Source organism: Rhinoraja longicauda, chromosome 11 (genome assembly GCF_053455715.1).
Source record: "Rhinoraja longicauda isolate Sanriku21f chromosome 11, sRhiLon1.1, whole genome shotgun sequence".
Lineage (NCBI taxonomy): Eukaryota > Metazoa > Chordata > Chondrichthyes > Rajiformes > Arhynchobatidae > Rhinoraja > Rhinoraja longicauda.
The window spans coordinates 5,444,540-5,471,584 of NC_135963.1; the positions used below are offsets into that span (position 1 = coordinate 5,444,540).

At 41.1% G+C, this 27,045-nt stretch overlaps 2 protein-coding genes across 15 annotated transcripts in view; one reads left to right on the forward strand and one right to left on the reverse strand.

Moving 5' to 3' along the window:
• fubp1 (far upstream element (FUSE) binding protein 1) overlaps positions 1–15,602 on the forward strand; it is a 33,393-nt gene extending 17,791 nt beyond the window's left edge. For 5 of the 11 annotated variants that reach the window (XM_078408152.1, XM_078408150.1, XM_078408159.1 and 2 more), the window contains 9 exons: positions 1,306–1,466; positions 1,563–1,642; positions 2,201–2,326; positions 2,667–2,750; positions 3,748–3,822; positions 3,914–4,071; positions 6,502–6,636; positions 11,375–11,538; positions 12,884–15,602. In XM_078408152.1, coding sequence (XP_078264278.1) covers positions 1,306–1,466; positions 1,563–1,642; positions 2,201–2,326; positions 2,667–2,750; positions 3,748–3,822; positions 3,914–4,071; positions 6,502–6,636; positions 11,375–11,434 — 879 coding nt within the window. In that variant the 3' untranslated portion in view covers positions 11,435–11,538; positions 12,884–15,602. The other 6 variants (XM_078408151.1, XM_078408155.1, XM_078408153.1 and 3 more) reach the window with 6 other exon arrangements.
• A 2,357-nt stretch (positions 15,603–17,959) lies between these two features.
• The window catches only part of nexn (nexilin (F actin binding protein)), a 46,993-nt gene continuing 37,907 nt past the window's right edge, over positions 17,960–27,045 (reverse strand). For all 4 annotated transcript variants that reach the window (XM_078407889.1, XM_078407887.1, XM_078407886.1 and 1 more), the window contains 5 exons: positions 26,385–26,588; positions 24,871–25,092; positions 20,543–20,725; positions 18,973–19,339; positions 17,960–18,640 (listed from right to left, as the gene is read on the reverse strand). In XM_078407889.1, coding sequence (XP_078264015.1) covers positions 18,627–18,640; positions 18,973–19,339; positions 20,543–20,725; positions 24,871–25,092; positions 26,385–26,588 — 990 coding nt within the window. In that variant the 3' untranslated portion in view covers positions 17,960–18,626. The remainder of the gene's footprint in view (positions 18,641–18,972; positions 19,340–20,542; positions 20,726–24,870; positions 25,093–26,384; positions 26,589–27,045) is intronic.

Consider the following 27,045-nt stretch of genomic DNA (forward strand, 5'->3'; position numbering starts at 1 on the left):
GATTGAGTCAGCAGTAATGGCATTCTTTGCACTTGGTTCAAGCATGTGCTCACGTTAGGGCTGAATTATATGATAGCAGTTCATAGCCACTAATATGATGACATTGTACATAAGCCAATAAAATGTAGTAATTTAAGGTTCTGTAAAAATACATAATTCATCAAGAACAAATTGTTTTCAGTTTTAGTCACGCTGCTATAGTTAAGCTGGAAAAAGAGTGCAAAGAAGATTTACGAGGATGGTGCCAGGACCTGTGGGCTGGACCTACAAGGAGAGGTTGGGCATGCTGGGACATTTTCCTTGGAGCGCAGGAGGCTGAGGGGTGATCTTATAGAGGCATATAAGATCATGAGGAGAATAGATAGGGTGAATGCACATGTTTTTTTATGCAGAGTAGAGGAATCAAGAACCAGAAGACATAGATTTAAGCTGAGAGCAAAGAGATTTAATAGGAATCTAGGGCAACTATTTCACATGCATTTTGGTGGGTATATGACGTGAGCTTCCAGAGGTGGTAGTTGAAGCAGGAACTGCAACAACATTTAAAAGACATTTGGACAGTTACATGGTTAGGAAAGGTGAGGGACATCGGTAGATTGGACTAGTGTAGGTGGGTCATCTTGGTCGACATGAGCAAGGTGGGCCAATGGGCCTGTTTTCATGCTGTGTGACTTAAAATGTGTGGTTTAAAAATAAGATTTGTTTTCTAAGAGGTCTATTTAAATACACTTCTCTCCAAAAAAAGTTCAAATAGAGTCATTTTGGAATATTATACCAAACTCAGTTTTCCATTAAAATAATGGCCTTATTCATCCTTTACTTTAATTTAGAGAAACAGGCCCTCCAGCCCACCGAGTCTGCACCGACCAGCAATCCCTGCACACTAACACTATCCTAGTAACACTGGAGACAATTTACATTTGTAATACCAAACCAATTAACCTACGAACCTGAAGCACTTTGGAGTGTGGGAGGAAACCAAAGATATTGGAGAAAACCCACGCAGGTCACGGGGAGAACGTACAAACTCTGTACAGACAGCACCCTTGGGATCGAACTCTGGCTCTGGCGCTGTAAGGCAGCAACTCTACCGCTGCGCCACCGTGCCGCTTTATTGGTCTGAATGGTCCTATTCTAAAAATATTGCCGATGAATGATTTTCTTTTTAAACAAGTAAAAAGAGCAACATTACATTTGATTAGATTGAGAATAATGGTTAATGATGTTTACGATCTGTTCCCTCTGCAGAGATTTCCCGGTTTGCATGTCTGATTGTGTTTCATGCGATTATGTTTGTGTATTCAGGCTCCTACTGGTCCTCCTGGGCCACCTGGCCCTCACGGTCCCCACGGACCCCATGGCCCACCGGCCCCTCATGGGCCCCCGGGTCCCCCAGGTCCTGGACCTCCAATGGGACCCTATAATCCTGGGCCCTATAATCCCGGCCCTCCTGGCCCACCACAACAGTAAGTAGCATGGCGTAACTGGCATAATTCCTTTCATGTGATTGCTGATTAAAGTATGTAAGATGTTATCATTACCTGATCTCTTAACTTCTGCAGTGGACCACCAGCACCTTATGCTCCACAAGGATGGGGGAATGCCTATCAGCCCTGGCAACAGCAGGGTCAACCAGATCCAAGTAAGACACAGTTTCATGCTTGACATTCTCCATCATAGCTTTATAAAAGCAGTCTAAGCTCTTACTCTGAGGGCTCCGTTGATGCAAGTGAGCCATAGAGGCACGTTGAGTCCAGGTTTGAGCCCTGGTTTGTGCTGAGTTGGCTGATGTCAGCTACGGTGGGGCTAAGTTTGGCTTTGGCACTCGCAGGGATGGGGCAGCAATGGATGGGGTCAAACCGTTTAGGATTCCCACTCCTACTGCTATCTATTTTTAACCTGCATCAGAAGTGCGTGCGTGCCATAATCAGTCGAAAACTGTGTTGGCCTCGACTGGTTTCTTGCACGGTCGAGAGGTCAGCTGTTTGCAAATGGTCACCCGGGCTGGATACTGGAGGGTATCTTATACCGGTGGTGGAACCATACCCCAGCAAGGACCATCACCTTCAGCAAAGGTAGAGGGCAAGAAACAATGAACCGCTTACCTTGCTGTAATGCTGTAATATATTACATAACTTGAACATTTTTATCTGCAGTGTTTGAATACCAGTAGTAATAAAATATTTTTAATTTATTGTAGATAAAGCTGGAGATGCAAATACCGCTGCATGGGCAGCGTATTACGCTCAGTATTATCAGCAACAAGCGCAGCAGCCACCTGCAGCTCCAAGCACTGGTCAGGGCAATACCCCAAATTCTGCACCGGGTAAATCATCGGGTATTTTTATATAGATCTTCTGGCTACACTGACAACAAGTTAACTGCTGCAGTTTTCAAAACTTTGAGAACTAAGTTTGCATCTTACCCAAAAGATTTATCATGTAGTTCATGTAGACTACTTTTGGGAAAACAGTGTTACTATTATTTTTGTTTTGTGGAGTGTGTGCCTAAATTCACTTCATACAGAGGGTTCAAAAAAAGCTCTGTTCAATTTAGTTCTAGCAGCTTTTGGTTTTTCCTAATGTTCCGACCTCTCTCTCCTCTGTCCTCCATGGCAATTCAAAGTTGTAGGGCTACCGTGCTAATTTGTGGTGTACTTTTCACAGCAGGTGATCCAAACCAACCGAGTGCGCCTCCAAATCCTCCGACTGATTACACCAAGGCCTGGGAAGAATATTACAAGAAATTAGGTAATTTTAATTCAAACTGATACAGAGGGGGATATACCATCTAAAATGTAAGAACCCACCTTCAGAACCGTTTCATTTCATTCATCTATGTAATTACACTGATTATACTGAGATTATAGGTGGATAGTCAATAATCTATAAGAAAATAACTGCAGATGCTGGTACAAATCGAAGGTATTTATTCACAAAATGCTGGAGTAACTCAGCAGGTCAGGCAGCATCTCGGGAGAGAAGGAATGGGTGACATTTCGGGTCTCGACCCTTCTTCAGTCTGAAGAAGGGTCTCGACCCGAAAGGTCACCCATTCCTTCTCTCCCGAGATGCTGCCTGACCTGCTGAGTTACTCCAGCATTTTGTCAATAATCTATACATTAGTTTCTTACTAGACTCACATCTATTAATGTGCTGGCTTTGACTGATGTTTAGGGATTTCTTACAAGTATCTGTAATTGTCAAAACTATTAGCCGTTTCTTACATTCAAGTGCTTGTAACCATTGGCACCTGAAAATGTAAAACTCTTTTTGAGTGATTTGAATTATCATTGTTCCATGAATTGGTTTAGCTATAGATAGGGTGGCACAAGGGTAGAGCTGCTGCATCACAGCATCAGAGACAGTTGAATCCTGACAATGGGTGCTGTCTGTGCAGAGCTGGTCCATCTCTCCCCCCCCCCCCCCCGTGACCCTGAGGATTCTTTCCGTGTGCTCCAGTTTCATCCCACGTTCCAAAGATTGTAGGTTAATTGGCTTTTGTAAATTACCCCTAGTGTGTAGGATGCGATAGTTTGATAACATGGTATGCTGGTGATCAATGCCGGCATAGGCTGAAGGGCCTGTTTGCATGCGGTCCTCTAAACTAAACAATCTAATGACCAAGTAGATTTTCAGGTTGTCCCGTGTCACGATTTGAAAACTCACGGGATATAGTGAATTGTGGTTCCAATTTTTGTACTTGAGGAAATATATTCTTACAATTTCGTCAATGTTTATTTTATAGGTCAACAGGGACAACAACCACAAGGCCCCCAGCAAGATTACACCAAAGCTTGGGAGGAATACTACAAGAAGCAAAGTATGTCATTTTCTGTGTGAAATGTGATTAATAGGTTTAAATCGTCTGTATTTGGTCAGTGATTTATTGGTGCATTTTTAAAAACTTTCAGGCCAGGCAGCCCAAGCCTCTAGTACAACGCTTCAACCAGGTGGACAACCAGACTACAGTGCTGCATGGGCTGAGTATTACAGACAGCAAGCTGCGTACTACAGTCAGACAAATTCCCAGCCGATGCCCCAGCACCCACCAGCACAGCAACCCCCCCAGGTAAATACCTATGAAAGATAGAAGTGCACTCACTGTAGGGGCAAGACTTTTCTCCTTATTTGGCACGTAGAAATCTTCCTGTGAGCTCATGGATGTTTCTGAGAGCAATGAAATTAAGGTAGTGTGACGTGCAGAACATAGTGTTTTCAACGCAGTTTTCCATAACTAATGCAATTGACTTCGAAGAATTGCACTTGAGAACTGTAATGTCACGTTATTTCAAAGGTTCTTCATTTTGCAAATTTCCCCCCTCAATGCAGGCAATGCAAAAATCAGAAACTATCAGATATGTTTAATCTTTCTTTTCGCAGAAAGAGGATCCTGTCCACTCTCGGTGTACTTGAAGTGTTTTTCATGTTGGTAACCACTTGTGTATTTCTTATGTATTTCTTCTGTGCAGGGCCAGTAATGTGAAGTGGAGATATTTGCGTCATTATGGGAAAAGCCTTTGTAAAATTTATGGATGCAGACGTCTTGATGAAGATCTTAATTTTGTTTTTTGGTTAAGAAACATAGTGTTTGTTGCTATTGTCATACCTAAGAGGTAGAGAACTTGATAACCATTATTTTGTGTAGAATTGCAAATTTGGTTTGCTTTTAGTGAATCACAATAGTTTGAACATTCCAGCATATGTATTTTCTATTTTTATTCAGTCTTTAAAGTGACATGTGCTTTTGTTGTAAAATGTATTAATTTCACTGTATACCTGTTCACTTTTAAAATGCTTGTTTTGTGCTTGACAATAAATGATATGAAAACCTTTGTTTGTGGGTAAGTTGGATCTATGGGTAAAGTTATAAGAATTGTGTTGTGCCCATTGGATTGTCACCTGGTATTGCAACACATTTCTCTGTCTTGTGGATTTTTTTTTAGTCAAAATAGGACTTCAGATGTGGAAAGTTTCAATTTAGATCCTGTTGCTAATGTAGCCCAAGTTCTTGAGTCCATTATTATTGCAATTTAGCTCATCAGTAAAATGCATAGTTGAAAGCAGTTTATATTTTGCATAATCGTTCTATAGCGGGGATGTATGAAGGTGTAATCTTCTATTTAATCTTATGAGTGGCATTCTTAGCTTTTCTTTGCAGTTTCATTCTGATTATCACTATGGCAAGCTACTTAGGAAGTACTTGTCTATTTGTTTGCAGTCTGTAATTACTGCCATGCAAAATAGTGCCCCATAACTTTTTTTTCTAACAGAAGGAGATTAGGAAAACTGATGGTAAGGTATCAGTCGAAGTATTGACTAATGACAAAGCAGTTTCTTAAACTGACAATGGATTTGTTTTCTGATGAATTATGACCTGCTCCACATTATTTAGTTGCAATTTGCTATTTTTAAATCTGAATTTTAAAAAAAATTTGGATTGCTTTTGCCTATTTATCTTTTTGAAAGTGACTTGTTTCTGTGCAAATTGCACTTTTTGCACCTGCATATTATAATAGTTGCTCAGTTTAATTATGCAAAATGCAGTCTCTGTTTGCCAGTGTATTTATTGAAGTACAGGTGTGTTCCAACCACTATAGCTCTAGCTCTGTAAGGGTAACCTGGCGTATGCCGTGCACCATCCTTGATTCTGTTTCTTCAAGGAGCTATGCAGTGTAAGTACCTTAGAATAAATCTTGACTGAAATGGAGATGTCTTACTGTGCAGTAACACTTGAAATTGTTTTTGCCCGTTTCTCTTAAACTGAAGTTTTCTGTAGAGAATGTGTCCTTGATCACATACTTAGCATGTAAAGCTTGTAGGAATTGAATTGATGATAGGTGTTTTCCCTGCTAGTATTGCTGATTACAAATCTCTATAAAAGGGTAAGTATTTCCTAAATTGTATTAATTGATGACTGAGATTCCACTAAGTGGAAATCTACTTTGGGTGATGCTGTGCTAGCTTCTCTTAGGTTACTTGGACTGTATGCACTTATATTTTGTTGATGAAGGTAGGTAGGTCAGGAGTGTGTTGCATTTCAACTGCATTGATGTTCATCTTAATAAATAATCAAGAATACCTGCTTTTGATGTTGATGCTTCAAACATTGAGAGTTATTTCTAGTTTTCCAAATGGGCGCATAATATTTTCCAGAGCAAAGTTGACATTTTGTTGTAAATTGCTTTAGAAATTGCTAACTGAAGTAGTAACTGTTGAATAAATGTTTTGGGTTGTGCTTATTTTGCTGGACATGAGAATGAAGTGTTGAGGTTTTTTTGCTGTGGATAACATTGTTCTGAGCGGGCATTTTAACTTAATAGACATTAGATTTGTTCTTCACTTCAACATGCTATTTTGAATTGAATGCTCTTTGATTGTTTCAATTGGATAAAATAATGGAGGTGAATTGTACTGTTTTTACCGTAAAAACAGTGTGCCGGTCGGTTACTGTAACTTAGTTTCACAGTTGGGCCCATTTTCACAGAATCTAATTTTGCAGGCATTAATCAAACCCCTCCTTGAGCCACAAAGAACGTTCAGTAGCCCAGCTGTTGGGGACTACTTTTTTAGATTTGGAGAATCGAATGAGTACTATGACAAAGAACCACGAGCCATCTGCAGGTTGATCCTCAATGTGAGTTCTGTTCACACATGAAGCTCTTTATTGAAATTGATGTTGCAAATTCACAGATGAGAAATTTTGGATTTTATTTGAAATGAAAAATTTGCAAAAACTTAAAAGTGTGAATTATGTTAAGTATGAAAGCCCGTGGTCCATTTATGTTTAGCTGAAGATTTGACATGGTGATTGTTTATAATTACAGAAATTATTCTCTATGCCTCCTTTACAATCATCCACTGTCTGCATAGGCACCAGAAAAACATTACAACAGTTGTTTTCCTCTATACCTTAATTAACTGGTACTCTGCCTCTGCAAGGAGTTTGTGTTCATTTATGTTACAGTGGAAACACTTATCCCCTTTATTCATTGATCTCCTTATCCATTTCAGGTTCTTTTGTCATATAGTAAAACTGAAAATATCATCTTAGTTCAATTCTAGAAATGTGCTCCACAGTATACTTCTACAGAGGGCAGATTACATTGTCTTGACGTGGTTTTCAGTGAATATCCCAAAGAGCTTTTAATACTTGCAAGGATTCATAAAATGTCCGATCTGAAGAGTTTAGCCTTGACAAACCTATGGTGAGTAATCATGCCTGAACAAAATGGTGTGCCCGATAATCTTTGTATTGTCGAGATGAAAATTGATCTAATAAAAGACAGGTATTTGCAGAAACTAATTTGCAAATCTGCCTTATGATGCAATGCAAGGAAGGTAGTCGGCGAGTCGTTTTAACTTTCATTTCACATTTTGCTTAAAGTTGAGGGGTTTGTGGTACTTTTTACTGGTGCCTCCTAAAATGGTGCCAGACAAAGCATTAATGATTATGGACAGCAGTTGTCAGTGGATTGGTCTACATTTGGAATGGTACTCTTTATAGTCAAGTCTAATTGTGTTAACATACATATACTGCAAGTAAAGGCCTTAGATACCGGGTAGAAATCAGGAGTAGGATTCCTTGGAAGGAATCTTGGAGAATAATATGTGTTGGAAAGAACTGCGGATGCTGGTTTAAATCGAAGGTAGACACAAAATGCTGGAGTAACTCAGCGGGACAGGCACCATCTCTGGAGAGAAGGAATGGGTGATGTTTAGGGTCGAGACTTCTTCAGACTTAATGTTATTCTTTATTATAGATTTCAATGCAACCATTATGAAAATGTAGATGCCTCTGGCTCTATTTGATTATAGACCATGAGCCCAACATTTTTGAGTTTTACTGTAGCTTGAGGGCAACTTCACAGGAGTCATTATGCGATTTGGTTTTAACAGCAGGAGAATATTGTATTTGTCATTGAGATTGGTTGAGCTGTAACTAAAGAAAAGTACAATGTTAAAGAATGGCTGAATAGTTGATTGAGTCATATTTGAAATATACTGTTTAATGTGCTTTTTAAAAAACTTTGTTCTTTAGTACAGTTTACCCAAAGCTTTGTTTGACTTGCAATATATCTGTGCATGAGCTCTGAATATGAATGCCTCTAGACAGCCTGGACAAAGTTAATTTGCATTGTTTTGGATTAGATTTTGTTACATTCTCAGTACAAGTCGTTGTCCTACTTCTGCAGCAGAATATGATTTGAAAATCTGAGACTCGGAAGAATTTAGGAGAAATTAATACATATGGGGAGTGGCAGGTCTATATGTATTGGGATATACTGACGGCGATTTTAAACTGGAAAGTTTTCAAAATAGCCCCCACGGATGGTTGTAACTATCTTGGAGTATCTGGCCATTATTGTTCAATCTCTGGTCAATACCTTTCGGAATTGTCAATTACATTTCCCTTCAATGGGATAAATACTCGATCATATCATTTATATCTGAAGTGTCGGCATGCCCTTCATGCACTGTGAATGTATTAGCTCTTTCGCGATTATCTGTTTTGTGGCTGCTAGTATCACTGGCGCTACAAATTATATCTGTTCAACTATTTAGTGGGATTTGCAATTCTTATATAAACTACTGAATATAGAGAATGACAACATTAAAGGTTATTAACCACTTTGCTATTGGTTTTGTCTACATAACAGAATGATGTTCTTAATGTATCTTAGCTGTCAAAAGTTTTAAGAATTTTATTCTCAGCAGTGTTAGGCTAAAGTACACAATTTATTACACTGTAATGCCTATAAACTGCATCTTGTAATCCAGGACTTAAATTTAGTGATATTGATTGAATGCAATTGCTAATTTTTAGCTTTCCAGAATCTTTGTGGGTTCTTGAGATGGCTGGTGCAGGTTGCACTTGTCAACCAAAGGCAAAGGGTAATTTGATAAATTAAGCTGTATATTAACATCAAATGAAGGTCGTGACAATTTCTATCTGCAATGTGACTGGTAGATGGTAGGATTTAGAATTGACAACAATGAACAGCACCAAAATGATGTAACACGAGAATGAAATTCTATTGGATTCCACCTGCAGCTTTAGGGTTGGTGTTAATGCCCCTTCATTTGTCTTTGTCACTTGATTTCAATTCTCTAAGAGTCACACTTGCATCAATTTTAAATAACAGCCGGGTATAAACTTTCACACACGAGTGTTTTGCTAAGGTGTTTTAAATACCAAATTAATTTTTTTTCACAGTTAGGTCACCTTACACTAAAAATGCACGAGATGCTTCCTTGATCCCCCTGCCCAACAATGGAAGCTCTGCAGTATTATAAATTATTACCATTGTAGTGATGCAACTACTAAATAACTAACATTTTGACAGTGCTTATTTGGGTATCAAATATAAGTTGAGGTGAACACTCAGAAACGTAAGAAAATATTTTGATGGATAATAATGAAATCTTGCATGCTTTGTGGAAGATGGGATTGTTTGCAAAGTAGTTTCCTATTCGTGACGATATTTTGATTCTGTAATTATTTTCTTTCCTCTCACAAAAGCACTCATGTGAGCTCTCTAATTGTCCGCTCGCTGTGTTAGCTGTGGCATTAGTCATCAGCTCGCTGCCTAACTGGAATGCATTGCAGCTGCGTTTGGCCTTTGTGCTACACGAATCACGGCATGTTTACCATTTGCTGGGAAATAATAGCAATGCAATCTTTGTTTAGTCCACAATTTACATCACACATGACTATGCCATTTGTAACACTACTTATTCCCATGTCCTTTTGAGCTCGGCAAACTCAGGTGAGATTAACTGTCGATTTACTGATCTGTATAACTGAGAGCCAATGTGATAAATTTATCAGTTGAGGCACTGAATGCTAATGCAATTTATTAACCTTTATAAATTATCTTGACCTGAAATTTAGTTGAATTTCTCCCGTATAACATGCCATCACCAAACGATCCTGACTCCCAATAATTGTTACAGCAAGAGCCAAACCTTCAGCTTTTGCAACTCATTAAATGAGCTCACTTCTGTGTAGTCCTTTTGTCCTTTAGGTATGAATTGTCATCCTGTTACCAAGCTGTACTCTTTATTTTCCATTTGCCAAATCATTCTACTGTCATTGTGGTTTAATTTCATGAATTTGCAGTATTAAAAGTAATTCTCAGTATCTTAGATGAATTAAAATTTATAAAGTGCCTTTGACATTGAAAACCAACCAAGATGCTCCCACGGATAGATACTAGCAAGAGCAGCTTGGAAATAAGCTGAAACGTTTTCTACGTTGAATCTAGAAAATCTACGTTTTCAGTAGGATGCATTTTTGCAGGATTTTCTAAAGCTGGGCAAAAAGGTGAGGAATTTGCGTGGGGCTGCATAGAGAAAAATATGTTTCATTTTGTTTCTACAAAGATGGTTTTAACAATTAGAGCTTGGAACTTTATTTTACAGACTTATTTCTCTTTGCTTTGTCTATATATTTTTTAAACATCACCAAGGCATCGAACTTTGGGGAGTAGCCTATGATGACATTGCTTCATGATAGGCTTGTAGCTTCCCCCTCCTTACCAGACCATCCCCATATCATCTAATCAGAGCCGACCTGTCAAGTTCACACTGTTATTGGAAGCCGAAATATGAGATGTTTACTTTAGCTATGATAAAAAAAATGTAAAGTGCATAGCCGCCTGCTACTTCATTTTGATTAACTTAATTCTACCATGGTAAATTTTTGAATAGAAGCTAAGCCGCCATCCAGTGAATGATTTTGCTGATAAATAATGGATTTGAATGTTTATATATCATCTTGGCCTAATTGTAGGGGAAGGTGATTTGGCATTTCAAAATTTATCTTTAATTTAATGCAAATCGTTCTTGATTGTAAGTAGGTTGCAATGTATATAGCATTCAAATAAGCTATGAGTAAAATGCTTATACAAAAAACATACAAAAGCTTGTTTTGGTAGCACTGTTCACCATCAAATTGAAAGAAAACTTTTGTGTTCTCTATTGCAATAAGAATAAAATGGAGAACAAGTTAAATTGACCACCTTTGCATTTCTGAAAGAAGAGTTTATAATTTTGTTTTTTGGATTGATCAAGATTGTAATGTTTGAAATTAATGCATTTGCTTATTGCTTGATGTATTAGTTGGTGGAGCTCATCTTTAAAAGGCAATATGTAGCTAAATACTTTTGATATTGATTCCTGAGCAATTAACACTCCACCTGTTTCACCCATACCCCATCTTGCTGAATTAAATTTCAAAATTGATATATGTGGGTTATATGTGAACAGGAATATTTGTCTTGATTACTGTTCTGTAGGGTGACGGTCACAGTTGGTACCGTATAGGATTTCTTTCTGTTCATTTTTAAATTTAGGCTTTTATTCTTTGTCAGATTATAGACCTAAGCACTTCTGACAGTGTGACCTTGCAGACAAAATCCAGGCCAAATTGAATTAGTCTTGACAAAATCGTCACCGGGATTACACACGTGCCTGTTCAAATGTTTGGATGATCCAGACTCCTTAACATTGGTCAGCAGCAGTCCTGGATCCCAAGGTGAGGAAGACAATCACCTCCCACAGTCTATCAGAATTGTACATTTATGCTGGTGGCTCTGGATATTTGCCATAGACTGCCAATGATCTAATTTTATTTTTAATTGCATGTAGTTTGTGTTTCTATGCCAATATATATCATTTTATACATTTGCGCAGCTGGCTGTGATCTCAGTTAAAAGATTTGATGCTAGGATTAGAACAGTGCATTTACCGTATGAATAATATTCTGAACTCATAAGCTTCAATTTCTTTAGTAAGAAAATGTGGGTAATTTTGTTGCAGAATACGGCGCTGTTAGCATATTTACAAATTGGAATAAATACCTATTAAACTTCAACCCCCAAGAGAAATGCGCTTCATGTCACTGCACTTATAGGGAGCAGTTTAAATTCTGGACTGGTTAGTCCCCCTTGTTCATTGACAGCTGCTTGCAGGACTAGGTATTAAGAACATTATCACACTTTTACTAATGAGAGGCCATTGCCCCTCTTTCATCCTTATTCCACCCCGTTGTCCTCCATGGCCCCTTTAATTTTTCCCTTCCAGTTTTTCTGAGACGTACTTAGGGAGAAGGACCCTTGTCTGTGACATTGACCGTCCCTTCTGACATAACCATCAACCCCAACTCATTCATATATTTGCAAAGCTGTTCGTTGAAAACTTGGTCAGGGAACTGTGGAGAATGTGAGTTTGTTAATAAAGTATTTAATCAGATTAAACGTGGTGGGGGCTTGACAGAATTTGGTGTCTTTTATGCAGTTACATGAAATGTGGGTTGGTTAGTGGGAAAAGTTAGTGCACGTATCAACTATTGATATGGCATAAAACATGCTGAGAAAGTGGCAGAGAACAAGTATCTGAGCCTTTATTTTTCTTGCTGGTGCATTTCTCTATTCCATGGTAAACACTTTGGGGATAATTTTGCACATTATTGTTTATTCTTCTAGAGCATGTGTTGAAGAATGGCCTGTATCAAATTATTTGGTGTTTTTAATAGTAATGAAGCAATCGGAAATGATGACTTTTGAATAGTCTGGATCTTTTGAAGCTTTCTGCCATATGTAACCAATGCATGCAATATTTGGGGTATTTAGACAGCAGCAACAAAAGTTGAAGGGATATTGCAGAGGATTAGTTACCTATATATTCTAAATTAGTATGGTGCCCTGTTTAAAACAAGATAAACCAGTTCTATACATCGTGTATCACAACTGAATGCCAAATTGATTGTAAGACTGACTTTATAAGGAACTGTTTCAAAATGGAGCCTGTTGGTATAGTTTTCTTGTACCATGTGAAGTCGCAACTCATTGCAAATGAAGTGCAATTTTTATACTTCACAGTGTCACCCAGACCTTGAACCTTAAGTTCTGCTGCAGTACACTGAAGGTAAGCAAGAACAAAGGCGCATTCTTTCAGGGTTGAAAAGATTTGAACCAGTTAATTGGCCCCCCCATGTATGCATTATTGTGATGAAACCCCCCATTTGTAAACAGTACAAGAATGGTATTTACATGTTAGTCTGATTAGCCAAATGTTATGTAATTCATTACCATATGCACAAATTTATGCAAGTTAAACCATAAAAGGCTATGAGTATGGAATTATACAGAAGCATGGAAATATACGTCAGTCAGCATCTGAAAAAGAGACTGGTTAAGGTTTTGGGCCTGCACCTGAATCTTTATCTGTCTTCTCGGGTGCCATCAGATTAGTTTTGCTGCTTTAGTACTTTGCTTGTGGATGAAGTTGGAGTTTGCATATATTCACAATGTTTGGGTGTGAGGTTTATAGCTCCAATATTTTATGCAGTTATGAGATTTTTTGGCAGAAATTACAGTAGAACTTATCTTTGATAGGGGTTTAACTTAAAACTACACAAAGTTCCATGTCCCAAAGGCCTTCTTAATTTAGACTTCAATTTATATTAGGTTTCTATAATGACTGTCATTTGTTCATTCTAAATCTCCTAATTACAGTGTAATTTGGTTAGGGGGGGGGGGGGTTGGATATGTTTAATAATAGATTGATAGGAAGGGTTGGGAGAGTTGGAGTAGGTAAATACCTATCCAGTATGTATATTTATGAAGAAAAAGCTACATATTTTGCCATGGACTATTCCACATTGTCTTATTTTAACCCTCTTCCATTCCAGCTGATAAATGCTGCTGGTTATTTCACCCCATGCAGTGTACAGTTTCTAAAAATGGTGCACATTCTTTGCTCCATGTGATAAGCATCAATGCTCAGTGTTGTAAAACAAAGCAGCTTTGCCGATTGGGCCTTGCTATTCTGCATTGGGGCCTTGTGAAGAGGCTTTTGAGAAATAGCCTGGAGAGAGGGTTATATATAAGCAATTTATGCAGCACTCATTGCAGGCAGATAATTGTATCTTAAGATGAGGTATGCTGTTATTTTGGTGTGTAATTTTAATGGTGAACTACCATTTAATGGCCGGTTTGTGCTCTAGTTTACTGTATTTTGGTTGATAATTAGCTCAGAAACCTCCATGAGGTTCGATGAGTGAATCTATCTTCAGTACAATTTTATTTTAGAGGATTGAATATGCCACAAGTTATTACTTTTGTTTTCTTTTTAATCAGTAAATCTTTGGATTGCGTTTAAAAAGCCACGTTCACTTTCCATTTAAAAGGCCAACTTGCTTTCCTCTTGGCAATTCTCCCCCCCCCCCCCCCCCCCCCCCTACAAAGTGTGCATAGATGATGCCTTCGTTCCTGCACAGCGCTGAAGAGCTAGCTGGCAGTATCCGATTCATAGGTCACAGGAACAGGCCCTGAGATAGTTTCTACCCTTGTGGAGAATTCCTTTGAGTTCCTCATGTTGAGCTGATGAACACAAAAACTCACAAAGGATCCCTGTATAAGGCGAATTTTTTTTTTAGGGAAATGTCCTTCACTTCTGTGCAAAGTTTATTTCCCACAAACTAATATTTGTCTGGCGACACGCTCTGAATTTTTGGCTTGTGAACTGGTTTTCTGCTCCCGTGTTTCAGTTGCATACAAATGTTAAACTATGTGAACTTCTTTCTGCAGGCTGAAATTGCCATAGTTCAGTCCTATTCTAGAGCTCTGCAAATTTTAAGTCATCCATTTAGAATTGCAAAATTTAACGTGTGCATTTTTTGCTGTTTTCCCGGTGGTCAGTTTGTTTTTCCTTTCTTTTTTATCAATGTTTTCTACAAGGTTCAATTTAAATTTAGCTTTCTGAATTACCAATGAACATATCAAATGTATGTGCATTATAATTTTGAAACCAGATTTTAATTTGAATAGAGCAGAATTACGTCTGTCTTGCCACTAACTTAATGGTCCAATGTAAATATAGGAATCTGCATTAAATGAGAGATAATTGTCCTTTCTTTAGTGTGGGTGAGTGGGTGTAGCTTTATATATAAATGTGGGCATTGAAGTTTAATATTTGAGGAATTCCTTGTCTGAACAGCTGACACATTTTTGTTTCAAAAATGTTTAGATGTCTTGATTCTAAAAAATCTGCAGAAGAGAACTTCTGCCTTTTCGATTACTACACAATTTGTGTCGTTAGATTCTGCAGGGAATTGTTAACGCAACGCAGTGTTTTAAAGTAGGCCGTAACTGCTAGAATTTAGTAGAGGAATAAATTCATAGTAGAGGAATAAATTCACTATGACTCTAACTCTATGAATGATATACTTGGATTTCACTGCAGATTTTTGCTGTTGTCCTTGTTTGTAGTTTTAATATTAGTACACTGTTAGATAGGTTTCCTGCATATTTCTTTTACTTTTATTTTTAAACATGGCTTTTTGAGATGGATTAGATATTATCTCGAAGAAAAAAATTCTTCAGAAAATGTGCATTGCTGGAGAAGACTACTAAGCAAGTAAAGGGCTTGCTGTGGTTGGAGAAAGGGATATCATGCTGATTTGGAGCTGAGCCGCAGGTAACCTCAATCTGACAAACCTGTTTGAGAATGATGCAGATGTATTGATACTGAAGGTTTTACTGACATGCAATCTAATCTTAGTGTGAATTGAATTGTAACGGTTTTGAAATTTATAAATAAAGTTTCCCGTTGTGCAAATAATCATTGCCTGTGTATTGTTTTGTTTGTGTGTCAATTTTTGTGCGTTAATGCGTTTGAGAAGATTGGATATATCACATTTTGGCCGAGACAAGGTCCTAAATGACCCTCCCCCAGGGGGCCACTTGGCATTACCTTGGTCAAAATAAGGGTTTGGTTTGGGTTACACAGATCCGAGTTACTTCCTGACAGTTCTAACTTTTTCAGGCTAGTTGCTAGACTTGGGTTACCAGAGTTCACAACTGTTCTTCGTCCATGGCCTCATGACTTTAGTTCATAAAAACTGTTCTTTTCGAGGAGTCAGCGGTTTCTAACTTCAGCAATTCTCTGCAAACCTCTACACCATTTAAAAGGAATTTTACTTTCCTGATTACCCTCCGTACTTAAACAATAATGAATCATTGTGAGGATCAGATCGCACCTCCATAACTAGTCATTTTGACTGTCCATAACGTTCATCTTGACGACAATTGGGGAAAGGAACATGGCTCAATTCTTTCAACTGCCTCCTTATCCAAGGTATCTATGGCTGGTTCTGATGCACAGCTGCACCTTTCCATGGAGGTAGTCTCACCTGGAATCACGTTCAAGGCTGCCTACTTCTGCCTTCAAACTTGCACAGCGTGTTGTGCATTTTGACAGCACTGGTGGGAGTTTAGAAGGATGAGGGGGGGACCTCGTTGAAACTTACTGAATAATGAAAGGCCTGGATAGAGTGGACGTGGAGAGGATGTTTCCACTAGTGGGAAAGTCTGGGACCAGGGGTCATAGCCTCAGAATGAAAGGATGTTCCTTTAGGAAGGAGATGAGGAATTTCTTTAGTCAGAGGGTGGTGAATCTGGAATTCATTGCCACAGAGGACTGTGGAGGCCAAGTCAACGGATATTTTTAAGGCAGAGATTGATTCTTGATTAGTATGGGTGGTGGGTTATGGAGAGAAGTCAGGAGAATGGGGTTAAGAGGGAAAGATAGATCAGCCGTGATTGAATGGCAGAGTAGATTTACCTAATTCTGCTCCTATCACTTCTGAACTTGTTTACTCATTCCGACTTGGTTTTGTCTCAGTGGATGGCCCTCCAGAGACTTGAACAGTTTAGTTATAGCATAGAAACAGGCCCTTTGTACCCACCAATACCATGCCCACCATCTTTCAAATGGGATATGTTATGCCACTTTCTTGTCCACTCCCTATACATTAGGGGAAATTTACACGGCCAATTAACCTTCAAATCTGCATTTCTTGGGATGTGGGAGGAAACCAGAGCACCCGTAGGAAACCCACGGGGAGAACGTACAAACTCCGCACAGATGACACCCGTGGTCAGGATCGAACCCAGGTGCGTGGTGCCATGAGGGAGCAGCTCTGTCAGCCGAGTCTGTGCCAATTAGAGAAGATGCAGGCACTAAAGTGAATGGAGAATTAGATCGTTACTAATGCGCGTGCAAAGAATCAATTAGACATGATGCCATGAGAGGAGACCACATAGTCATACAGCATGGAAACATGCCCTTCAGCCTAATTTGCCCACGCCAATCAACATGCCCCATCTACACTGGTCCCACCTGCCCGTGCTTGGCCCAAAGTCTCACTGCCTTGCTGCAAATCATCATTCCTCCTTTAAGACTTTTCCAAAAACCTAACTGACGTGCATTTGGTCATCTGAACATTTTTATGAATACGTTTTCCAATGTGGATGTGGAGAGGATGTTTCCGTTAGTGGGAGAGTAGGACTAGAGGTCTTAGCCTCAGAATTAAAGGATGTTCTTTTAGGAAGGGGATGAGGAGAAATTTCTTTAGTCAGAGGGTGGTCTACCTGGAATTCTTTGCCACAGGAGGCCAAATCAGTGGATATTTTTATAGTAGAGATAGATGGATTCTTGATTAGTACGGGTGTCAGAGGTTATGGGGAGAAGGCAGGAGAATGGGGTTGGGGAGAGATAGATCAGCCATGATTGAATGGCGGAGTAGACTTGCTGGGCTGAATGACCAATGCTGTGGCAACTACAAAGATGAATCTAATTCAAAGCAGTTAAGTGAAGAAGGGTCCCGACTAGAAACGTCTTCTGTCTATTTTCTCCAGAGATGTTGCCTGACCTGCTGAGTTACCCCAGCATTTTATGTCTATCTTTGGTATAAAACAAACATCTGTGGATCTTTTTTTATTACTTAGGTTTTTGGGTTGGTGTTGATTGAATTGAAATGGTTGGAATGCAAGTACCTGTTAATAATTGGCAAAATCTCTTGTTTTGTCTGAGGAAAAAAGAAACATAGCCTTTTGTTTTGAAAGTTAATTTTTTTAAATGATATCAGAAAAAATCCATACAGTTGAGCGGAAATTAAACTGTTTACAAAAGAGTACATCTATGTGAAGAACAAGTTATCGGACACTACCTCTTCAGTCCTTTATTTATTACAAGTGGAAGCACTTCCATCCATAAGGCTTTGTGGTAATTTTTACAGTAATTGTACATAAAGACCCCGTTTTTTTAATATATGTTGGAGAAATCAGAGTTCATCTTTGCATATACCCAACAAGTGCTTTCAACACTATATTTGATACTTTAAAAATCTCCTTTATGCCAAATCTAAAAGTTGGCTTTCACGACAGATAGTTGCAACTGGGCTCATTTTTAAAATATAATTTTCCTTGTGTTGGCCCAAGTAAGAATTTGGATAAATAGGACGTCACTGGATTACAGTTGTTTAAAACGTTTATAGACTTGACTGGTTCACAAGTGGGCGCCACTTAACAACGTACAGATATAATGCGTCTGGTAAATAAGAGTGTCACAAGATTTTTTTTTCAAAAGATTAAAACTGACCAAATAAAACCAAGAGGTAACATCATGCATTTTCCCTAGGCTATACGTAACCATAAGAGGAATGAGGAACAACACAACAGCAATTTTTCCAAGGGCAATAGGATTAGACTTTTTTGGCCCCATCAGAAGGAAAAGATGGATGTAGTAAAGGTTGAGGATAAGAAGGAAATTCCAGGAGATTTAGTAGTCATCAGCTAAAAAAAAGAATGAAGGAAAGGAGTTAGTTGACATTGAAAAAACAGCAGCTGATAGAAAGTAGTATAGAAAGGAATTGCAGATGCTGATTTACACCGAAGATAGACACAAAATGGTGGAGTAACTCAACGGGACAGGCAGCATCTCTGGATAGAAGGAATGAGTGAGAAGAGGGGTCTCAACCCGAAATGTTACACATTCCTTCTCTCCTGAGGTATTTGTCCAGCATTTTGTGTTTTATCTTGGAAAGTAGTATAGAGTTGTAGAGTTGTGTGTGGTTGAGTGCAAATTTCCTTCTGGAGAAGTGGTAGTGTACAGGTTTAGTTCTTACTTTCGATGGTGAGAATGCAAGTACTGGCGGCTGTTCCTCTGGCGTTGACCGCCTTGCACATGTACTCTCCTTCATCTTCGGGGAAGGTCTCGGGCAGGTAAAGGCAGTAGGTGTCCCCTCGTTCAATGTACTGATAGTCCTCGCAGTCCTGCAGGGTTTCTCCCTCGAACCACCACGTCACCTCTGGCGTGGGCTCCCCGATGATCTTCACGGTGAATCTCACTGGCTCGCCGTCCACCACCGACGTGTTCTTGAGGGGCTTCTTGAACCAGGGAGCTCCGGATCGTATAAGTTCATCCATGTCGTCCTCGCAAGTTGATCCATTAATAATGCTCCCTTCCTCCTCCTCCTCCTCGTCATCCCCTTTCTGCAAGCGCATCAGAAAATATATTCATTATTTAATCCCTTGGTCAACCTGAGAGGAGTGGTGCGGTTGTAACAGTAATGACGCATAACTACAGCACAAGAACACTCCCATACAACCCAGCCGTATGAATAATAATTTATCTAACTCCAAGTAAACCTTGAAGTCTGAAGAATGGTCACCACCTGAAACGTGACCCATTCCTTCTATCCAGAGAAGCTGCCAAAGCTGAGTTACTCCAGCATTTTGTGTGTCTCTCTTCAAGTAATCCTTGCATCCCCTCTCTCTCCGCCCCTTCCCCATCTTGGTCGTTGTACTGGTACTACTGTCGTCCTGTTGAGTTTCACTGTCTAGAACACGTTATCACCTCTCCCACAGCCAACAACGGCCCTTTGTGGGCTCCATATTTCTGTGATTATCCTTGCTTTTAGGAAATCTTTGTTTCATTTGTCCTAAGTACCGTCTATCTCTCGTTCCCCTGACTGAAGAAGGATCTTGAGCCAAAAAGTCACCTGGTCTTTTTCTCCAGAGATGCTGCCTGACCCGCTGAGTTACTCCAGCTTTTCATGTCTATCTTCAGACAAATCATGTGCTGGCCTTGAGCACGTGAGAAAAGATATCCTACTGAAGTTGTTTGGAGGCCTGATTAAATCACACTCCAGAATATTGTGTATTCTGTATTGTAGAGTGGCGCAGCGGTAGAGCTGCGGCCTTACAGCGCCAGAGACCTGGGTTCGATCATGACTACAGGTGCTGTCTGCGGAGTTTGTACGTTCTCCCTGTGACCACGTGGGTCTCTAGTGCTGTGAGGCAGAGGCTCTACCAGTTGCGCCACTGTGTCATCTGAACCACCCCAACCCATCAGTCTTTGACTCCCACAAGAGCTTAAACCATTCTGTGACAGGGTGCAGGCAAAACAAGTTTTATCTTTCATTCTGCGGGATGTGTTAAATCTACTCGCTTCCGTTGACATGACAATAGACAATAGGTGCAGGAGGAGGCCATTCGGCCCTTCGAGCCAGCACCGCCATTCACCGTGATCATGGCTGATCATTCTCAATCAGTACCCCGTTCCTGCCTTCTCCCCATACCCCCTGACTCCACTATCCTTAAGAGCTCTATCTAGCTCTCTCTTGCATTCAGAGAATTGGCCTCCACTGCCTTCTGAGGCAGAGAATTCCACAGATTCACAACTCTCTGACGTACCTTTTGCTGAGCTGCATCAATTTCCTTCTGCTCAAATTGCATCCGTTGCCGTTTCTGTTCTTCAATCCTTCTCCGTTCTTCATCCTCTCTCGCTTTAGCCATCTGCTCAAAGCGAGCGCGCATGTCCACCTTGTGAGTGAATGGAGGGTTGCTTCTCCTCTGTTCCTTGACCTCTATTTCTTCCTGCAAGGATGAAAATACCATTGAATCAGCCCTACGCTACAGAGACTTTCACCAGCTTTAGTTTAGTTTAGAGAGACAGCACGGAAACTGGCCTTTCAGCCCACCGGGTCCGCGCCGACCAGCGATCACCCCGTACATTGGCACTATCCTACATACGGGACAATTTACAATTTTATCAAAGCCAATTAACTTACCAATCTGCACCTCTTTGGAGTGTGAGAGGAAACCGGAGCACCCGGGGAAAACCCATGCAGGTCACGGGGAGAACGTACAAACTCCGTACAGAGAGTACCCGTGGGCAGGGTCGAACCCAGGACTCTGGTGCTGTACGGCGTTTGTACGTTCTCCCCACGACCACGTGTTTTTTCCCCAGGGAGTCCGTTTCCTCCCATACTCCAAAGACATGCAGGTTTGTAGGTTAATTGGCTTGGTAAAAGTGTAAATTGTGTGTGTAGGATAGTGCTAGTGTACAGGGATCGCTGGTCAGCGTGGATTCAGTGGGCCGAAGGGCCTGATTAGGCGCTGTATCTCTAAACTAAACCAAACTAATTACAGTCAGCCCAAACTAGAGTGTACTAGATAGAGCAATGGGGACGATACAGTGCAGAATATTTTGTGGGACAGGTTTGTAGGTTGATTGGCTTCGGTAAAAATGATAAATTGTCCCTAGTGTATGTTGGATAGTGTGAGTATATGGGATATGCTGGTTGGCACGGACTCGGTGGGCCGAGGGGCCTGTTTCCACACTGCATCCCTAAAACAAAAACAACAGCAACGTGTTTATGTACTGCACACAACAGTGCGATTATCCACACACAATGTTGGAGGATTGAGATGAAATACCAAGGAGAGGTTAGCACATCAAATAGTCCATGGGTTACATCCAGGGGGAAGTTAGCGAGGGCTTTCATTGATATAGCACCCCACGAGTGCTAGGCGGCAGCGATTGCCCGGATCAAGTGCTTGAGTCTTGCATAAGACCTAAATGAACCTTCACTTCATAAGTGAGAGGAGCAGAATTAAGCCCATTCGGCCCATCAAGACTACTCCGCCATTCAATCACGGCTGATCTATCTCCCTCCTAACCCCATTCTCCTGCCTTCTCCCCATAACTTCTGACACCTGTACGAATCAAGAATCTATATCTCTGCCTTAAATATATCCACTGACTTGGCCTCCACAGCCTTCTGTGGCAAAGAATTCCACAGATTCACCACCTCTGGGTGCTCCGGTTTCCTCCCACATTCATAAACGTGAGGATTTGTAGATTAATTGACCTCTATAAAATTGCCCCTAACGTGTAGGGAGTGGATGAGAAAGTGGGACACCAGAGGACTGGTGTGAACGGGTGATCTTGATCAGTGGGCCGAAGGGCCTGTTTCCACGCTGTATCTCCAAACCAAACTAAACTAAAACAAGAATTCAGCAAGACAGTGAGAATTCTGCATCTACATTTCTACATTTTATCAGGCACCTGAACCATCTAACCCACAACTAGAGAGCAGTCCTGAGCTACCGTTTACACATGGAGACACTCGGACTATCTTTGATCGGACTTTACTGCAATTTATTTTGCATTAAACGTTATTCAAGTTATTCCCTTTATCCTGTATCTACACTGGACGGCTCGATTGTAATTGTATATTGTCTTTCTGCTGATTGATTAGCAAGCTACGGGTGGCACGGTGGCGCAGCGGTAGAGTTGCAGCCTTACAGCGGCAGAGACCCGGGTTCAATCCTGACCACGGGTGCTGTCTGTACGGAGTTTGTATGTTCTTCCCGTGACTTGCGAGGGTTTTTCCCCTCGTGATCTCCGGTTTCCTCCCACACGGCCATTTGTCCCATCAAGTCTACTCCGCCATTCAATCATGGCTGATCTATCTCTCCCTCCTAACCCCATTCTCCTGCCTTCTCCCCATAACCCCTGACACCTGTACTAATCAAGAATCTATCTATCTCTCCCTTTAAAATATCTATCGACGACCTACACAGCCTTCTGTGGCAATGAATTCCACAGATTCACCACCCTATGACTAAAGAAATTCCACCTCATCTTCCAAAAGGAATGTCCTTTAATTCTGAGGCTGTGGCCTCTGGTCCTAGACTCTCCCACTGGTGGAAACATCCTCTCCACATCCACTCTATTCAGGCCTTTCATTATTCAGTAAGTTTCAATGAGATCCCTCCCCTCATCCTTCTAAACTCTAGCGAGTACAGGCCCAGTGCCGACAAACGCTCATCATATGTTAACCCACTCATTCCTGGGATCATTCTCGTAAACCTTCCTCTTCTCTGGCTCAACAATCAATGAAATTAATTAACGATCGACACAAAGTGATGGAGTAACTCAGTGGATCAGGCGGCATCTCTGAAGAAAAAAAGATGGGTGATGTTTCGGGTCAGGACCTTTCTTCAGACGGGGTATAAACCAGCATCTGCAGTATTTGTTTCTGGAATTGAACCTGACTCTTGCAACCATAATTCTCCATTCAACGCAAATGTTCTTAATCCGGATCTGGGTTTTAGATTGATAATTTGATGCCCCTAGATTAGCTTTAATAAAAAAAGAACTGCTTCTGCAATTTCGTGTGTCTCCAAAGCTGATTACTTAATCAGTGAGACTTGTTTGCACTACATTTATCTGCAAAACAACAGCTATGGACGTCATTAGTGTTCAGGATTCCAGCACCTGCATTCGCCTTTTATCCTGACAGTACGAGTGGTGTGATGGTTAAGCCATTGGTCTCCTCAGGCGAAGATCGTGAGTTCAAGTCCCATCTGGGGTGATGAAGAGCTTTCTTTCTGGGTCATGAAACTTTACATGAAGCACAGTAGTGCAGCTGGTGAAGCCTAAAGTTGCTGCCCCACAGCGGCAGAGACCCAAGTTCAATCCTGACCTCGGGAGCTGCCCGTACGGAGTTTGCACATTCTCCCTGTGACTGCGTGGGTTTTCTCCGGGTGCTCCGGTTTCCTCCCACATTTCAAAGACATGCAAGTTTCTAGGTTAATTGGCTTCTGTAAATTGTTGCTATGGTCTGAATCTGAAGAAGAGTTCTGACCCTAAACTTCACCTATTCTTTTTCACCAGAGGTGCTGCCTGACCCGCTGAGTTACTCCAGCAGTTTGTGTCTTATCTTCGGTATAAACCAGTATCTGCAGTTCCTTCTTTCTCATAGTGTACGGGGATCACTGGTTGGTAAGGACTCGAAAGACCAAAGGGTTTGTTTCCACGCTGAATCTCTAAATTAAATTAAACTAAACAGAGTTTAAAATACTCCCGAGGGCAAGGATTCTTGTAATGACATCAGTTTTTCACAAGAGTTTCAATTTAGTTTATTGTCAGTGAAAAGCTTTTGTTGCGTTCTATCCAGTCAGCAGAAAGACAATACATATTTACAATCGAGCCATTTACAGTGTAGGTACATGATAAAGGGAATAACGTTTAGTGCATGGTAAAACCAGCAAAGTCCGATCAAGGATAGTCCGAGGGTCACCAAAGAGATAGATAGTAGTGTAGCACTGCTCTATGGATAGGATGATTCTATTAAGTTAGGATGATTCAATTGCCTGATAACAGCTGGGAAGAAGCTGTCCCTGAATGTGGAGGTATTCAAGAGAGTTCGATATAGCTCTTAGGGCTAACGGACTCAAGGGATATGGGGAGAAAGCAGAAACGGGGTACTGATTTCGGATGATCAGCCATGATCATATTGAATGGTGGTGCTGGCTCGAATGGCCTACTCCTGCACCAATTTTCTATGTGTGCGTTTTCACACTTCTATACCGTTTGCCTCATTGGAGAGTAGAAGAGGGAGAGGCCGGGGTGCCACTCGTCCTTGATTAGGCTGCTGGCCTTGCCAAGGCAGCGTGAGGTACAAATGGAGTCAATGGAAGGGAGACAGGGACGGGACGGGACAGGCAGCATCTCTGGAGAGAAGGAATGGGTGACATTTCGGGCCAAGACAATCGGGTTGGTTTGTGTTTATGGTCTGGGCTGCGTCCACAATTCACTGCAATTTCTTGCGGTCTTGGACGGAGCTGTTCCCAAACCAGGCTGTGATGCATCCCGATGAAATGCTTTCTACGGCGCATCAGTAGAAGCTGGTGAGAGTTGTCGGGTTGTGGAGGTGCAGAGTGAAGCTTACCTCCCTGAATCGCTCGGATTCTCTCTCCTCTATTTCCAGGTCTTCTGCCCTCCTCCTGGCTCTCTCGTCTTCCACCTTCTTCTGTATTTCCTCTTCTGACAGCTTGCCAATTTTCTCAAACTTTGACTTTAAATTCTTGGCCTGAATGGAACCAGTTCTTTTCAGGTTCTTCAGCTCTTCGTACTCAGTACTTATAACCTCAGTAGTTTCATTGATTTCATCCTGAAACCAAAAACAAAAAGGATGAATTTACAAAAGTGGATTGCCAAGTCTGGACTTTTGACCTCCAATGTGACATTTGACCTTTAACCAGAAACCTACAATTGCAAGCACATTAGGCGCTGTGACGCAGTGGGTGGCACGGTGGCGCAGCGGTAGAGTCGCTGCCTTAGAGCACCAGAGACCGGGTTCGATCCTGACTACGGGTGCTGTCTATAGAGTTTGCAATGGTCTCCCCGTGACTGTGGGTTTTCTCCGGGTGCTCCGGTTTCCTCCCACACTCTAAAGACGTACAGGTTTGTAGATCAATTGGCTTTGGTAGAGATTGTACATTGTCCCTAGTGTGTAGGATAGTGCTAGTGTGTGGGGTGATCGCTGGTCTGTGCGGACTCGGTCCGAAGTGCCTGTTTCTGCGCTATTTCTCTAAAATCTTAAGTAAAGAGACTTACATGAATGATCCCAGGAATGAGTGGGTTAACATACGATGAGCTTTTGACAGCACTGGACTTGTACTCGCTGGAGTTTAGCAGGATGAGGGGGGACCTCATTGAAACATACTACTTGTTGGTATCGTGCCTGGATAGAATGGATGTGGACCTACCTTTAGAATGGAGATGAGGAGGAATGTCTCCAGTCAGAAGGTGGTGAATCTGTGGAATTCATTGCCACAGAAGGCTGTGGAGGCCGTCAATGGATATTTTTTAAGGGAGAGATAGATAGATTCTTGATTAATTCGGGTGTCAGGGGTTGTGGGGAGAAGGCAGGAGAATGGGATTGAGAGGGAATGGTAGATCAGCCATGATTGAATGGCGGAGTAGACCTGATGAGCCGAATGGCCTAATTCTGCCCCAATCGAAACGTATAAAATTATTAAGGGGTTGGACACGTTAGAGGCAGGAAACATGTTCCCAATGTTGGGGGAGTCCAGAACCAGGGGCCACAGTTTAAGAATAAGGGGTAGGCCATTTAGAACAGAGATGAGGAAAAACTTTTTTAGTCAGAGAGTTGTGAATCTGTGGAATTCTCTGCCTCAGAGGGCAGTGGAGGCCAATTCTCTGAATACATTCAAGAGAGAGCTAGATAGAGCTCTTAAGGATAGCGGAGTCAGGGGGTATGGGGAGAAGGCAGGAACGGGGTACTGATTGAGAATGATCAGCCATGATCACATTGAATGGCGGTGCTGGCTCGAAGGGCCGAATGGCCTTCTCCTACACCTATTTTCTTTCTATCTATCTGTCTGTCTGTCTGTCCGTCTGTCCATCCATCCATCCATCCTGAACATAAAGTTTACCCACCTCCCCCAGTTCCTGTCGCTGCTGATCCATCTCTTGTTTCTCCAGCTCTAGTTTCTGCCTCCGCTCCTCTTCCGCACGCCTTCTCTCTTCCTCCATCTTCTGTTTCAATAGTTCTTCAAAGTTGATTTCCAATTTACGTGGACAGTGCAAATCATTGGAGTCAGCGGCCGATTTTTCAAACTCGGTAGATTCATCATCAAGTATCTATTTCGGGAGTGGGACGGAGGTGGTGAAGTAAAGACAGACAATGTTACAAACATTATCCCGCTATCCAATATCTATTCTTCAGGACAACGCACTTTTTCCTCCTGTCAACCCTGAGGCAAACTCTTGTTTGACATCTAGTCAGTTGTAGGTGGCCAAATACTACAAAGGGTGACAGATTATTTTTTCAGGTTTGTTTTCCACGATGAAACGTAAAGATGATATATTTCCTTATTCTGACCCTTTTTATGAATGAAATCATTCCCATTGATATCCTTCTGTGCATTATCCAAATACCCATTCACAAACAGGTGCCTGCAGTTCATTCAACTGCCAAAAAAAGACTTAACATGCTGGAGTAACTCAGCGGGTCAGACGGCATCACTGGAGAGACGGATAGGCGACATTTTGGGTTGGGATTTATTTTGCGGCAGAAACGTGTGAGGTTGCACGGAGG